The sequence below is a fragment of the Natrix helvetica genome (genome assembly GCF_964273705.1).
Source record: "Natrix helvetica genome assembly, chromosome: 1".
NCBI lineage: Eukaryota > Metazoa > Chordata > Lepidosauria > Squamata > Natricidae > Natrix > Natrix helvetica.
Window position 1 is genome coordinate 356,874,605 of NC_138548.1, and position 16,831 is coordinate 356,891,435.

Below are 16,831 nucleotides of genomic sequence, written 5' to 3' on the forward strand. Positions count from 1 at the left end.
TTTTTTACAAAGTAGCCCCCTCCAAGGGTTTTGCTCAAGGTGTCTGCCTCGGAATAATCAAGGGGAAAATCTACCTCCTCTGGAAATTGGGAGGTTGCTCAGCAATTCTTTAGGCTCTGCAAGAATGAAGATAAAAAGATACAATAGGTAATCCTTGACATGCAACCACAATTGAGCTGGGCTGACACAGAAAAGAAAGGGGGGCAGCCTATTCTTCAAAGCTCCTGAGAGCAGGAGAAGAAGGAAGCGAGGGAGACACATCAGAAAGGGATCCGACCTGCAATTAAGGAGAAACTTCCTGTCAGTGAAAACAATTGATCAGTGGAAATGCTTTTTAAGAGGAAACTGCAGAGCCATTTGTGCGGAATAGCTTGGGAGTCCCTGCTTGGAGAATTGGTCCGTTCCAACTCTTATGCTGTAAGAACTTCATGAATGTTTAGGGCTCAGCCTGAAGCTAATCTTCACAAGTGTAACCTTTCACTATTTCGCTTGCATCGGTCGGTTGGTAGGAGTGGAAAATGACTTGGTGGCATGTAATCAGTGCAAACGTCTTGCAAACGCCTTAATAGGCAGAGACGGGAGGAGCCTGTTTTACCCCCTCCTATCGGGAGATGGCGGTCAGATGGGCAACATTGACGCCAAGAAAGCCGTGAAGGCATCTGGGGTTGAGCTTTAAGGAGTTAAAACCATCAAGTGCTGCATTGCTAGAAAGGAGGGGAGAGAAGTGCAGGATCTACCGGATCTCTGACGGGAGGAAGAGAAGCCGAGTAGCTTCTGGGCTCCTACAAGAGTCGCAGGAGCAGCAGCTGGTGGGTGAGTTGAGGGCAGGTTGGAGGAGAGGCTGGGAGCAAGAAAGGCTGCTTGATTTCCTCCGCAGCGTAGAAGCAAAGAAGCAACTAGAAGATAGACAATAGCAGTTGGATGTGACCTTGGCGATCATGCAGTCCAACCCCCTGCTCAAGCGTGACAACTTAGATCATTTCAGACAAATGGCTCTCCATTATCTTCTTCCAAGCCTTCAGGGAGGAGCACCCACAATTTTGGAAGGCAAGCCGTTCCACTGGTCGCTGTCAGGAGATGTCTTCTTGTTTCTAGGATGCTTCCTCCTTCATTGTTTCCATCCATTGCTTCTTGTCTTGCCTTCTGGGGCTTTGGAGAAGTTAATCTTCTCTTCTTCTGGCAGCACTTCAAGTATTGGAACATGTCACCTCTAGGCCTTCTTTTCACCAAGACTGAACATACCCAATTCCTACAACTCTTCTTCATACGTTTCCACTTCAAGCCCCGGGTCATGTTTGTGGCTGTTTCATGTCTTCTCTTCAAGCGAACCTTCCTGTTCATAAGTGTTAAATCCAGTATAGTTGTCAGTTCCTCAGGAACTTTTAAGAAGCAACTGGACAGCCATTTATCCCGAATGGTATGGGCTCTCCTGACCTAGCAGTGAATTAGTCTAGGGCCATGATGGTGAACCTATGGCACCCGGGTCAGAGGTGGCATGCAGAGCCATTTGTTAGGGCACGTGAGGCGCTGTCCTGTCAGCTGACTTCAAACTTGGGAGGGGGCAGGGAAATCTCCAGGGGGTGAAAAAACCACCGAAAATAAAGCCTCTAGAGGGAGGGGAGGCCGTTTTCACTCTCCCCAGGTTCCTAGAAAGCCTCTGGAGCCTGGGGAGGGCAAAAAATGGGTGCATCACACGGCAAAAACAAGGGGGAGGGTGGCGGTCGTGCTACAGGGAAATTTCCAGAGGGTGAAAAACTAAAGCTTTGGGGGGGGGGGGCGTTTTCGCCCAGAACAAGTTTCTAGAAAGCCTCTGGAGCCTGGGGCTTCCACAAGCAAAACTGTGCTTCAAATCTTGCAGAGTCTTTAGGCATCATTTTATCAGTTAAAGCCCCACATGACTAAAATTAGCACAGAAGATTTGACTTTCAGCCAGAAAACACATGGATTTTCCACGTATATACATATTTGGTATAGAGCTCCCTGCCTGAGCAGGGGGTTGGACTAGAAGACCTCCAAGGTCCCTTCCATCTGTAATTCTTTTATATCTTTCCATTGTTCAAGCATTATATTACATCCAAAGTTCTTTGCCCACTGAATAGTACAATGCTTTACATACTCATTCTGCAAGTTCAATGTCAGGGTTCCAAGTAAAACCTTCAACCAATGAAGACTCCAAGGCAGGCAATTCCTCAAAGTTCCAATCTATTGAAGATGTCATATTGGCACATCTGGGAAAACCTGAATCTGAAAGCTTCCGGTTTTCCACATTCAAAAAAAGTCACCCACGTGTCCATCACATGATCCAATCACTCCACTGTCCCAAGTGGAGACATCCCCAGTCACGCCTATCCAGCTGCAGGCTGAAAGTCCTTGACTCCCAGAGAAAAGAATTTTTATGGCTATATATGTCAACCAGCTCACAATCCCCCCTCCCAATTTCCCAGGCAATAAATGTGGCAGCCCTTAAGATCCAAGATGGGTCCCAGGGCTGACATTCAATTTCAATAGCAGTTTATAAACCTTAGTAATAATATCTTTCATGATATTGTATCCATAACTCTTTTTGTCTAGTCATTTTCCACCCCTTTAAATGTATAAATCAATGGCAAACATCCTTCTGAGTACAATTTGTTGATTTTCGGATAGGGTTACGATAATTGAACAACATTATTTAACCATAAGTCAACCAGTCTGGTTTTGCCACCTTTTCTTTTCTTAAAAAACTTCCTGGGGAGACACCAAAGAGCAAGGAATGATGACTAAAAATAAACATTTGCTTTAACCTTATCATACGATAAAGAGCTTTGCCATCAAAACCTTTATTCATGCCTGTCAATCTCAAAGAAGCTCTTATTTTAGAGAGTCACTCACTCTTTTTGCCACAAAACAACAAGCATCAAAGTACAATTTCAAATCTGGTCAACTCAAATCTCTATCCTTACCACTTTGCAATAATTTATGTTTAATTTTGGGTTTTTTTCTTTGCAATATAATGTTAGGGATGTCTATCTGCCATAGTTTAAATTGAGTTTCACATGTAACATTTAAAGTGTGAAAGAGAAATAGCATGTTTATTAAAACATTTAGCTGAATTACAGAGATTCTACCCAATAATTGAAGTTTGAAGAATTTGTCAACAACTCTATTTCATGATTGCATATTAGAACTTGGATCTCAGTAATCTGCAATGTTTCAAAAGAATCATAATTAACATTAGAAGTTATTTCAGCATTATGGCATGTTTGCTTTTTTACTTGTAATGTATACTTTTTCACATCTTCTGCAACCATTGTATAAAGAAACAATTTTAAACTTACACTTTTATTTAAATCTTACAGATGAAGAGGATACCAATATGAGCACTCTGGGACAACAGAGAATAACCAAGAATTTGAAAATGAAAGTGAATTGAGCCTTCAGAAAAGCACACATTTCCTCTCTTTCCCCAGCTGGTGAGAGACAAAGGGGAGGAAATCCAGAAGAGATTTCAAATTGGAAAAAGTAGATTATGCAGAACTGAACAACAGAGTACATGAAAAGGTCAAAGGAGATTTATTTTTTCCAATTAGAAAAAGAGGCAAATATCTAGAAGTCAGAGGGGAGGAAAAAGACAATTGGATAGCCACAAAAGGTAGACAGTAATGCAAGTCTCTGTGAGGAAGAAAACAGTAGCCTGAATCAAAGCTCCATGCAACAAGAGATCACACTTATTTTTGATCTCTTCAAGAACCTCAGTATTAGAAAAGCTCCATAGATGGACGATTGTAGGAAAAGCACACATGACAAATAACATATTATGCATAAGAGTATCCACTCTGGAGGAAAGTCATACAAATTACCTGAATGTGGGAAAATATTTAGTTAGATCAACCCCCCTGTGGTTCATTGAAGGACCCACACAGGAGAGAAGCTCTATAACTACTCACAACGCACTAAACACTTTTGCAAGAATGGCAACTTGGTGATATATCAGAAGACTCACATGAGGGGAAAACCATTTGAATGTGCTGATTGTTGGAAAAAATTCAGTCAGAATTGCAACCTGATGGTACGTATATTACAGGATGCACACAGGAAAGAAATCATATAACTGTGCTGATTGTGGTAAAAGTTTCATTACAAATTCCCAGCTGGTGATACACCAGAGGACTCACACAGGAGTGAAAGCATTTGAATGTCCTGATTGTGGGAAAGGTTTCAGTCATAATTCAAGCCTGGTGATTCATCAGAGGACTCACACAGGAGAGAAACCCTTTGAATGTTCTGATTGTGGCAAACGTTTCCGTTGCAATTCCGCTTTAGTTCAACACCAGAGGGCTCAGCAAGGAGAAAAAACATTTGAATGTCCTGATTGTGGGAAAGGTTTCATTTATAAGTCAAGCCTGGTGATTCATCAGAGGACTCACACGGGAGAGAAACCCTTTGAATGTCCTATCTGCGGGAAATGTTTCAGTAAGAATTGCAATTTGATTAGCCACCAGAGGACTCACACAGGAGAGAAAGCCTTTGAATGTCCTGATTGTGGGAAACATTTCAGTCGGAATTATGACTTGGTGATTCATCAGAGAACTCACACAGGAAAGAAACCCTATAAATGTCCCCTTTGTGGGAAAGGTTTCAATCAGAATTCCAGGCTGGTGGAACACCAGAGGATTCACACAGGAGAAAAACCCTTTGAATGTCCTGATTGTGGGAAACGTTTCAGTCAGAATTATTGCCTGGTGAACCACCAGAGGACTCACACAGGAGAGAAACCATATGAATGTCCTTATTGTGGGAAACGTTTCAGTCAGAATTCCAGCCTTATGATACACCAGAGGACTCACACAGGAGAGAAACCCTTTGAATGTCCTGTTTGTGAGAAACTATTCAGTCAGAATTGCACCCTGGTGAAACACCAGAGGACTCACACAGGGGAGAAACCCTTTGAATGTCCAGATTGTGGAAAACGTTTCAGTCAGAATTATGACCTGGTGAACCACCAGAGGACTCACACAGGAGAAAAACCCTTTGAATGTCCTGTTTGTGGAAAAAGTTTCAGTCAGTATTCCTACCTGTTAGAACACCAGAGGACTCACACAGGAGATAAACCCTTTAAATGTCCCAGTTGTTGGAAAGGTTTCAGTCATAATTCCAGCTTGGTGAACCACCAGAGGACTCACACAGGTGAGAAACCCTTTGAATGTCCTGTTTGTGGGGGAAAATTCAGTGAGAAGGCCAAACTGGTGAAACACCAGAGGACTCATATGAGAGAAACAATATGAATGTCCATCCAGATTGTGGGAAAAGTTTCCGTCGGAATTCTGGTCTACTTATACACTGGAGGACCTATATAGGAGTGAAGCCATACTACTTCCCAGATTGTGGGAAAAGCTTCACTTACTGCTCTGAACTTGTGAAACACCAGAGGACTCACTCAGGAGTGAAACTTTGAATATCCACAGTGTGGGAAACGTTTCAGTCAGAATTTCTACCTTGTGAACCATGAAAGAACCCACACAGGAGAGAAACTCTTTTAATGTCCAGATTGTGGGAAGAGTTTTCGTCAGAATTCACACTTGTTGATATACTACAGAACTAACACAGGAGAGAAACCCTTTGAATGTCTGGATTGTTTGAAAAGTCACCGTTTTAACCTTGTGAGACACCAGAGGATGCATAAATGAGAGAACCCATACAAATGACCTATCAGTAATGTAGGTTTACACACAGGAGAGAAAGTCAAGTTAATCCACATTAGGCAAAAGTTGATGAGTTTAGAGAGAAGGCTTAAATTTCATTTTTGATCTCTCATTGGAAGTATGGGTGAGAAATTGACTATTTAAGTTCTTCCCTGTTTCATTTTACTACATCTATCTCAGATGTAGACCTGTGATTGGAGAGAGAAAATGGAAAATATAAATTTGATAAAAGATGTACTATGTGATGGGTTTTTTTGGGTTATCAAGCCTTTTCCTCTACACAGGATCCCTCCAAGCTTTGCCCTCTCCCATGTCACTGCGTTAAATTGTTTGCTAGCCGAGCTGAAAGACTTACTGCGCAGGTCATAAGTTTTTATCAGCAATGATTTATTGTGCATGCTTAACATGTTTATATACATCACACATTCCAGAGACTTCTCCCCTTTTTGATCTTTGTTCATCTTCAAGAAGGCGGACAACATTTGTTCTTGCCAAAATGTAACCATTAGATAGATTTGTTTTATTTCTATTTTCATTTTATTTTCATATTAAAAGTTTGTTTTCATTAGAACATGTTCTCGGGTTTTATTTTAATTTTCGCTTCTTGAAGATATGCCTGTTTGGAAAAGCCGTCGGTCTAAGCCTCATTAGTTCAGGGTGAAATCTTCCCCTGACATCCCACATGGTCCAGATAGGAATTTCTTTCCTCCACAGAGTCCCCACAGACTTTTCCCCTCTCCCACTGTGTCCCCACAGTCCTTAGGCCTGACTCCCACCCCACCAAGCCTTACAGCCGCCTCCTCCATACCCTTTGAAGGTCTCCGAACCTCAAGTTGGTGAAGAAGGCCAGGATATGCATCCCAGGGCCACATGGCTCTGTCCTAGAAGCAGCCGTTATTTTCGTTGTGCCCAGAATTAAACCCTTGGCCATGTGATGGACTTGTGGAAACAGCTCCCATTTTGTCGCATCTGCCTTTGGGCCAAAATGGCGGCTGCTTCTGAGTCATTGTCATACAGGAGAGGTAGAAACTGATCTATTTCACTACCTTAACACTGTGCAAACTGTATTAAGGGATTGTGGGTGCACTGAAAATGACAGCGGCCTCCCAGAGGTCTCCAAAAGGTAAGTATTTGATGGATGAGGTGTAGAGAATAAGCCCAAGGCCCAATGAAAAAAGCAATGTAAAGTTTCAAATGAAAAGGCTATTCTGCCTTGCAGGTGAACCTGATGGAGAAGAACTGTAGGAATATTGAGTTGAATAGAAAAGGGATTGTGGGTTTTGTTAAGTCCTCGTGGTTACAACCGTGGGGCGTCAATCAAAGAAGGAACCGTTCCTATTGGTTCCAACACGCGTGCCGGCCGGCAGGAGAATTGCATCCATCAGATTGCTTAACCATCTGACAGCTATGTTATAAATAGCTGTCAGATGGAAGGAGAGTTGTTCTAAGCTGTTATTGTGGTTGTCAATAAATGCCTTAATGGTTCAAACGTCTCTATTTCCCTCAGTTGCTCAGTACGAAGCAGCTTTGATGACAGGATCTCCACATTTATTAGCAACTCCTGCTATGATCTCGTTTTCTTGGAAGTGTCTGCTTTTTCCCTTTGATGGGTGCTGGGTGATAGCAGCATGCTGACATATCTATTGTATCCCCTTGGTGGTGGCGATGTGGGGGAAAAATTGAATGGATGAAAATCTTTTATTTTTAATAATTGTTTGTGTAATGTAAGAACAATCAATAGCTTTTGGCAAGGAAAAAAATGGGTAGCATCAGTGTTGCTATGATCGTTAGGGTAAAGCAAGGCACTCAGAATGGCCTCTAACTGCCTGATGTGCAGTGAACAAGTTTAATAATAAACTTTAAAAATTGTATCACAAAAACCTTTTCTCAATTCTTCAGTGGCGAGGTCTCCACACATACAGTGGCTTTCTAATACTCTACAATTGTTAATGTACCTGTAATCGGTCTCTCTGGCATTCTGCACCTCTATAACCAATCTGTCTTCTTCAGCTTCATTTCCCTCATAATAAATTTAAATTTTCAGATTCAATGGTACCTCAATCCAGCCACTCTGTGCCTCTGATGTGTGATGTAATTACGCTTAATCTCCCTCTTAATTTGTTGCATTGCTATTTACCTCAGTCCTAAACTCTATGAAAGAATGACATTTCTTTATGCAGTGTTAAAAAATTAGAATGGCTAAACTGGATCTGTTTGGATTGGCATTCTTCTCAGATTCAGGGATGGTCTTCTCCACCATTGCCAGTCTGGGAGATCAAAAATTAGGAGGTTTCAAACTGGACAACTAAGGTAGGTTTCCCTTGTAACTTTACAACCCCTAAAGCAGCCATTGATTGTGCCAGTGGCGTTGTAGCTTTTGAAACTCATAACATTACAGAGAATCTGTCTGACTTCCCTGATGATTCTCCCAGTTCTGAACCGGATCCAACACATTATGGAAGTCAAGCTCCTCGTGGATCGAAACAGAGCCAATAGATGAAATGGCCACTATCGAAAATCTTATCTTATTAAATCTTCATTAAAATGGCAGTGCCGAATACCGTTCTAAAAAGGTTAACATGGTGTCCAATCAGCCTTGTTCTTTGGTGGAATATTCTATTTTTCCTTTTTGGTTTTTTTTACAAATATTTCTTTTAAAAAATATCTTCTGCCCTATACAGACAATCAAGCCCTTTACACCCCATTTTCTAAGCCCTGCTGCATATTGTTCTTTCCCTGTGACCAGGATTCCATTCCCCACTATCCTTTCAGAACTGAAGAAGTTTCTTGGATGAGAGGGGAAAAATCTTCAAAAGAAAAAACAAAGAGGAAAGTATAATTGCCTTCTAAAAAAGCACCTTTGTCACATCTAAGAACAGGACATAATAGGATTAACCCACCACCATTAGAATAGCAAAAGACACAAAGCTCTCACTACATTGCACAACCCCAGCAGCATCACAGAAACCTATAAAGATCCATCCTCCCATTCAACCAGTCCATCAGCTGCCCTGGAACCACAGTCTGGTTCTGCTCATCAATAAACGGACCCCCTTTCTTAAGCAGCCTCCATTTCATTCCCAGCTTGGAACTAGGCCTGGATTTTCCTTCTAACAGGATGTAGAGCAGTTGTCTTTTTAAAATCTCCACCGAGATTCACTCTTAAAAAGATCAGGAATCTCTAGATCAGCTTTTTACAAAGTAGCCCCCTCCAAGGGTTTTGCCCAAGGTGTCTGCCTCGGAATAATCAAGGGGAAAATCTACCTCCTCTGGAAATTGGGAAGGATTCTCAGAGCAATTCTTTAGGCTCTGCAAGAATGAAGATAAAAAGATACTACAGGTAATCCTTGACATGTAACCGTAATTGAGCTGGGCTGACACAGAAAGGAAAGGGGGTGGGGGGTGGGAGCCTATTCTTCAAAGCACCCGAGAGCAGGACAAGAAGGAGCAGAGGGAGACACATCAGAAAGGGATCCAACCTGGAGTTAAGGAGAAACTTCCTGTCAGTGAGAACAATTGATCAGTGGAAATGCTTTGTCTCCAGAAGTTGCAGCTGCTCCATCAGAGGAGCTTTCTAAGAGGAGACTGCAGAGCCATTTCTTCGGAATAGCATTGGGGTCCCTGCTTGGAGAATTGGTCCCTTCCAACTCTTATGCTGTAAGAACTTCATGAACGTTTAGGGCTCAGCCTGTAGCTAATCTTCACAAGTGTCACCTTTCACTATTTCACTTGCATCGGTTGCAAAGGTCGGTTGGTAGGAGGGAAAATGACTTGATGGCATGTAATCAGTGCAAACCTCTTGCAAACGCCTGAATAGTCACGAGCCTATTTTACCTCCTCCTACCGGGAGATGGCGGTCAGATGGGCAACATTGACGCCTAGAAAGCCGTGGAGGAACCTGGGGTTGAGCTTTAAGGAGTTAAAACCATGAAGTGCTGCATTGCTAGAAAGGAGGGGAGAGAAGTGCAGGATCTACCGGATCTCTGACGGAAAAAAGAGAAGCCGAGTAGCTTCTGGGCTCCTGCAAGAGTCGAAGCAGCAGCAGCTGGTGGGTGAGTTGAGGGCAAGTTGGAGGAGAGAGGCTGGGAGCAAGAAAGGCTGCTTGACTTCCTCTGCAGCGTAGAAGCAGAGAAGCAACTGGAAGAAAGACAAAGGCAGTTGGATGTGACCTTGGCGATCATGCAGTCCAACCCCCTGCTCAAGCCTGAGAACTTAGACCAAATGGCTCTCCATTATCTTCTTCCAAGCCTTCAGGGAGAAGCTCCCACAACTTGGAAAGGGAAGCCGTTCCATTGGTCGCTGTCAGATTTCTTATTTCTAGGATGCTTCTCTCTTTCGTTGGTTTCCATCCATTGCTCCTTGTCTTGCCTTCTGGGGCTTTGAGAAGTTAATCTTCTCTTCTTCTGGCAGCACTTCAAGTATTGGAACATGTCACCTCTAGTCCTTCTTTTCACCAAGACTGAACATACCCAATTCCTACAACTGTTCTACATACGTTTCCACCTCAAGCCCCGGGTCATATTTGTTGCTCTTTTGTGTCTTCTCTTCAAGCGAACCTTCCTGTTCATAAGTATTAAATCCAGTATAGCTGACCCTCTAATTATCTTTTGCATGACAGAGTTGTCAGGTTCCTCAGGAACCTTTAAGAAGCAACTGGACAGCCATTTATCCAGAATGGTATGGGCTCTCCTGACCTAGCAGTGAGTTAGTCTGGGACCGTGATGACAAACCTATGGCACCCGGGGTCACAGGTTGCATGCAGAGCCATTTGTTAGGGCACGTGAGACATTGCCCTGTCAGCTACAGGGAAATTTCCAGAGGGTGAAAAACTGCCAAAAATAAAGCAGGGGTGGGGCGTTTTTGCCCACAACAGATTTCTAGAAAGCCTCTGGAGCCTGGAGCTTCCACAAGCAAAACTTGTCCTTCAAATCTTGCAGAGTCTTACAGCATCATTTTATCATTTAAAGCCCCAAATGTCTAATATTAGCACAGAAGGTTTGACTGCAACTATTTTGGGTTTTGGGACAGCTTTCAGGCAGAGAACACATGGATTTTCCACGTATATACATATTTGGTATAGAACTCCCTGCCTGAGCAGGGAGTTGGACTAGAAGACCTCCAAGGTCCCATCTGTAATTCTTTTATATCCTTCCATTGTTCAACATTATATTACACTGAACCATACAATGCTTTACATACTCATTCTGCAAGTTCAATGTCAGGGTTCCAAGTAAAACCTTCAACCGATGAAGACTCCAAGGCAGGCAATTCCTCAAAGTTCCAGTCTATTGAAGACGTCATACTGGCACATCTGGGAAAACCTGAATCTGTAAGCTTCTGGTTTTCCACATTCCAAAAAAGTCAGAGTTCCATCCCCTGCACATGTCCATCACACGATGCAATCATTCCACAGTCCTAAGTGGAGACATCCCCAGTCACGCCTATCCAAGGGCAGGCTGAACGTCCTTGACTCCCCGAGAAAAGAATTGTTATGGCTATATATCTCAACAATCTCACAATCCCCCCTCCCAATTTCCCAGGCAATAAATGTGGCAGCCATTAAGATCCAAGATCAATAGCAGTTTATAAATCTTAGTAATAATATGTTCCACCATTCACTTCCACTTCATTTTTCACGAAATTGCATCCATTTCTCTTTTTGTCTAGTCATTTCCCACTCCTTTAAATGTATAAATCAATGGCAAACATCCTTCTGATTACACCTTGTAGATTTTCGGATAAGGGCACGATAATTGAACGATATTATTTAACCATAAGTCAACCAGTCTGGTTTTGCCACCTTTTCTTTTCTTAGAAAACTTCCTGGGGAGACACCAAAGAGGAAGGAATGATGACTAAAATCAACATTTGCTTTAACCTTATCATACGATAAAGAGCTTTGCCATCAAATGCTTTATTCATGCCTGTCAATCTCAAAGAAGCTCTTATTTTGGAGAGTCACTCACTCTTTTTGCCACAAAACAACAAGCATCAAAGTACAATTTCAAATCTGGTCAACTCAAATCTCTATCCTTACCACCTTGCAATAATTTATGTTTAATTTTTGGTTTTTTTCCTTGCAATATAATGTTAGGGATGTCTATCTGCCATAGTTTAAATTGAGTTTCACATATAACGTTTAAAATGTGAAAGAGAAATAGCATGTTTATTAAAACATTTAGCTGAATTACAGAGATTCTATCCAATAATTGCAGTATGAAGAATTTGTGATGGACCCAATTCAAAAAGTGCATTTCATGATGGAATGTATATTTGAACTTGGATTTCAGTAATCTCCAATGTGTCAACTGAATTGTAATTAACATTAGAAGCTATTTCAGCATTGTGGCATACTTGCTTTTAACTTGTAATGTAAACTTTTTTATTTTATAAAGAAACAATTTTAAACTTACACTTTTATTTTAATCTTACAGATGAAGAGGATACCAATAAGAGCACTCTGGACAACTGAGAATAACCAAGAATTTTGAAAATGAAAGCGAATTGAGCCTTCAGGAAAGCACACAATTCTTCTCTTTCTCCAGCTGGTGAGAGACAAAGGGGAGAAAATCCAGAAGAGATTTCAAACTGGAAAAAGTAGATTATGCAGAATTCAACAATAGATTACATGAAAAGGTCAAAGGAGATTTATTTTTCCCAATTAGAAAAAGAAGGAAATATCTAGAAGTCAGAGGGGAGGAAAAAGACAATTGGATAGCCACAAAAGATAGACAGTAATGCAAGTCTCTACGCAGTAATGCAGGCCTTGCCCTGTGAGGAAGAAAACTGTAGCTTGAATCAAAGCTCCATGCAACAAGAGATCACATGTATTTTTCCCCTCTTCTACCTCAGTGGTAGAAAAGCTCCTTAGATGGGCGGATTGTACGAAAAGCACACATAGCAAATAACATATTATGCATAAGAGGATCCCCTCTGGAGGAAAGGCATACAAATTACCTGAATGTGGGAAAAGATTTAGTTAGATCAGCTCCCTTGTGGTTCATTTAAGGACTCACACAGGAGAGAAGCCCTATAACTACTCCCAATGCAATAAACGCTTTTGCAAGCATGGCAACTTGGTGATACATCAGAGGACTCACACGAGGGGAAAACCCTTTGAATGTGCTGATTTTCGGAAAACTTTCAGTCGTGATTGCAACCTGATGGTACGTATATTACAGGATGCACACAGGAAAGAAATCATATAACTGTCCTGATTGTGGTAAAAGTTTCATTACAAATTCCCAACTGGTGATACACCAGAGGACTCACACAGGAGAGAAAGCATTTGAATGTCCTGATTGTGGGATAGGTTTCAGTCATAATTCAAGCCTAGTGATTCATCAGAGGACTCACACAGGAGAAAAACCCTTTGAATGTTCTGATTGTGGCAAACATTTCAGTCGAAATTTCGCTTTAGTTCAACACCAGAGGACTCACACAGGAGAGAAACCCTTTGAATGTTCTGATTGTGGGAAAAGTTTTAATCAGAATTCCAACCTGTTGGAACACCAGAGGACTCACACAGGAGAAAAACCATTTGAATGTCCTGATTGTGGGAAAAGTTTCAGTCATAATTCAAGCCTGGTGACTCATCAGAGGACTCATACAGGAGAGAAACCCTTTGAATGTCATGATTGTGGGAAACGTTTCAGTCAGAATTCCCATTTGGTTAAACACCAGAGGACTCACACAGGAGAGAAACCCTTTGAATGTCCCCTTTGTGGGAAAGGTTTCAATCAGAATTCCAGGCTGGTGGAACACCAAAGGACTCACACAGGAGAAAAACCCTTTGAATGTCCTGACTGTGGGAAATGTTTCAGTCATAATTCAAGCCTGGTGATTCACCAGAGGACTCACACAGGAGAGAAACCCTTTGAATGTTCTGATTGTGGCAAATGTTTCATTTTGAATTCCCATTTGGTTAAACACCAGAGGACTCACACAGGAGAGAAACCCTTTGAATGTTCTGATTGTGGCAAACATTTCAGTGAAAAGTTCGCTTTAGTTCAACACCAGAGGACTCACACAGGAGAAAAACCGTTTGAATGTCCTGATTGTGGGAAAGGTTTCAGTCATAATTCAAGCCTGGTGACTCATCAGAGGACTCACACCGGAGAGAAACCCTTTGAATGTTCTGATTGTGGCAAACATTTCAGTCGAAATTCCACTTTAGTTCAACACCAAAGGACTCACACAGGAGAAAAACCATTTGAATGTCCTGATTGTGGGAAAGGTTTTATTTATAAGTCAAGTCTGGTGATTCATCAGAGGACTCACACAGGAGAAAAACCATTTGAATGTCCTGAATGTGGGATATGTTTCAGTCATAATTCAAGCTTGGTGGACCACCAGAGGACTCATACAGGAGAGAAACCCTTTGAATGTTCTGATTGTGGCAAACGTTTCCGTTGCAATTCTGCTTTGTTTCAACACCAGAAGACTCACACAGGAGAGAAACCCTTTGAATGTCCTGATTGTGGCAAACGTTTCAGTCTGAATTCCAATTTGGTTAGCCACCAGAGGACTCACACAGGAGAGAAAGCCTTTGAATGTCCTGATTGTGATAAACGTTTCAGTCGTAATTATTCCCTGGTGATTCATCAGAGGACTCACACAGGAGAGAAACCCTATGAATGTCCTATTTGTGGGAAAGGTTTCAATCAGAATTCCAGGCTGGTGAAACATCAGAGGATTCACACAGGAGAAAAACACTTTGAATGTCCTGTTTGTGGGAAAAAATTCAATGAGAAGTCCAAACTGGTGAAACACCAGAGGACTTACATGAGAGAAACAATATGAATGTGCAGACTGTGGAAAACTTCTCAGTTGGAATTTTGATCTACTTATACACCAGAGGACCTTTACAGGAGTGAAGCCATACTAGTGTCCAGATTGTGGGAAAAGTTTCACTTACTGTTCTGACCTGGTGAAACCCCAGAGGACTCACGCAGGAGTGAAACCATATGAATAAAATTAGTGTGATAATATTAGTGGAGCAATGGAATGCCATCGAAATAGTTTACTTGGACTTCAGTAAGGCATTTGATAAGGTAGACCATAACCTACTACTAGATAAAGTAGAAGAATGTAGGTTAAACAGCATCACCACCAGATGGATTCGTAACTGGCTGACCAATCGCACTCAATGTGTATTCCTCCATGGAACTGCATCTACATGGAGGGAAGTATGCAATGGAGTACCCCAAGGCTCTGTTTTAGGCCCAGTACTCTTCAACATGCTCATCAATGATTTGGATGAGGGAATAAATGGGGAACTCATCAAATTTGCAGATGACACCAAGCTGGCAGGAATAGCAAACACTCCAGAAGAAAGGCTTAAGATACAGAAGGATCTTGACAAACTTGAACATTGGGCACTAATAAAATAAAATTCAATGGTGAAAAGTGTAAGGTTCTACATTTAGGCAACAAAAACGAAATGCACAAGTACATTATAAGTGTTACCTTGCTCAATAGTAGTAACTGTGAAAGGGATCTTGGAATCCTAGTGGACAATCATTTAAATATGAGCCAGGAGTGTGTAGCAGCTGCCAAAAAAGCCAACACAGTTCTAGGCTGCATAGATAGAATCAAGATCACGTGAAGTGTTAATACCACTTTATAATGCCTTGGTAAGGCCACATTTGGAATACTGCATTCAGTTTTGGTCGCCATGATATAGAAAAGATGTGGAGACTCTAGAAAGTGCAAAGAAGAGCAACAAAGATGATTAGGGGACTGGAGACTAAAACATGAAGAATGGTTGCAGGAACTGGGTATGGCTAGTTTAATGAAAAGAAGGACTAGGGGAGACCTGATAGCAATGTTCCAATATCTCAGAGGTTGCCACAGAGGGAGTCAAACTATTCTCCAATTTCAATTTCAATTTCAATTTATTTGCGCTTCTAGACCGCCCCCTCTCCCAGAAGGGACTCGGGGCGGTGTACAGACCGCCCCCTCTCCCAGAAGGGACTCGGGGCGGTGTACAAAACACCTGAGGGTAGAACAAGAAGTAATGGGTGGAAACTAATCAAGGAGAGAAGCAACTTGGAACTGAGGAGAAACTTTCTGACAGTTAGAACAATTGATCAGTGGAACAGCTTGCCTCCAGAAGTTGTGAATGCCTCAACACTGGAAGTCTTTAAGAAGATATTGGATAACCATTTGTCTGAAACGGTATAGGGTTTCCTGCCTAGGCAGGGGGTTGGACTAGAAGACTTGCAAGGTCCCTTTCAACTCTGGTATTGTATTGTATTTAATATCCACAGCATGGGAAAAGTTTCAGTCAGAATTTGAACCTGGTGAACCGCGATCCCGGGGCATCAATCAAAGAAGGAACCATTCCTATTGGTTCCGACACGCGTGCCGGCCAGCAGGAGAATTGCAGCCATCAGATTGCTTAACCATCTGACAGCTATGCTATAAATAGCTGTCAGATGGAAGGAGAGTTGTTCTAAGCTGTTATTGTGGTTGTCAATAAACGCCTTAATGGTTCAAACGTCTCTGTTTCCCTCAGTCGCTCAGTACAAAGCAGCTTTGATGACAGGATCGCCACGTTTATTATTACACGTAGACACATTGCATGCAGCAGAAGATTAACTAGCTGATCTATAGCATGAGCTGTCCACGAGCATATCACAAGGATACCATGCCTTTGTAATCCAATCAGCTTCTGCCAACAGTACAAGTTATTCAGAGCTTTTACAATAAAAGGGAGCCCCGAACAATGCTGTGGTGGCCTTCCCATCACTTCCTTACTCCTGTCTGCATCTGCTTTTCTACGTTACCAACATCTGGTGACCCCGACGTGATTCCCTCATACTCATTCAGCCGGACGAGCCCAGGAGAACCACAGCGAACTTCGCTCCCAATATTTCGTGAGTATGGGGGGGGGGGGCTGTCAGCTCCGCAGAAGGTTCATGCTAAAGAGCTACAGAAATTTCTTAAATATAATGGGGTGACAGGAGTTAGTTTACATGATTTAGAGCACTTAGTAGGTGAAATAGGTTGTCAATATCCTTGGTACCCCGAGGGAGGAACTTGGGAATTAGGGGACTGGATAAGAATTGGAATAGAATTACATACCGAACTGCGAGCTCCTATTCAACATTTATTGTTATGGCAAAAATGTAGGGATATAATAGAGA

At 42.1% G+C, this 16,831-nt stretch overlaps 2 protein-coding genes across 3 annotated transcripts in view; both read left to right on the plus strand.

The window, feature by feature from the left end:
- Window positions 1-16,831, plus strand: part of LOC309384288 (uncharacterized protein) — a 36,745-nt gene that overhangs the window by 11,964 nt on the left and 7,950 nt on the right. The window contains exon 2 of the mRNA XM_081937608.1: window positions 3,339-5,700. Within this exon, the coding sequence (XP_081793734.1) occupies window positions 4,065-5,264 (1,200 nt within the window). The 5' untranslated portion in view covers window positions 3,339-4,064 and the 3' untranslated portion in view covers window positions 5,265-5,700. The remainder of the gene's footprint in view (window positions 1-3,338; window positions 5,701-16,831) is intronic.
- Window positions 9,640-16,831, plus strand: part of LOC309384264 (uncharacterized protein) — a 65,096-nt gene continuing 57,904 nt past the window's right edge. Inside the window, exons 1-2 of one of the 2 annotated variants that reach the window (XM_081937542.1) lie at window positions 9,640-9,733; window positions 12,116-12,278. Coding sequence is in view for 1 of the 2 variants with exons in the window: in XM_081937541.1 (XP_081793667.1) it covers window positions 12,864-14,483 (1,620 nt within the window). In the remaining variant the exon portion in view is untranslated. Of the gene's footprint in view, window positions 9,734-12,115; window positions 15,033-16,831 lie in introns of those variants that run through there. The other variant, XM_081937541.1, reaches the window with a different exon arrangement.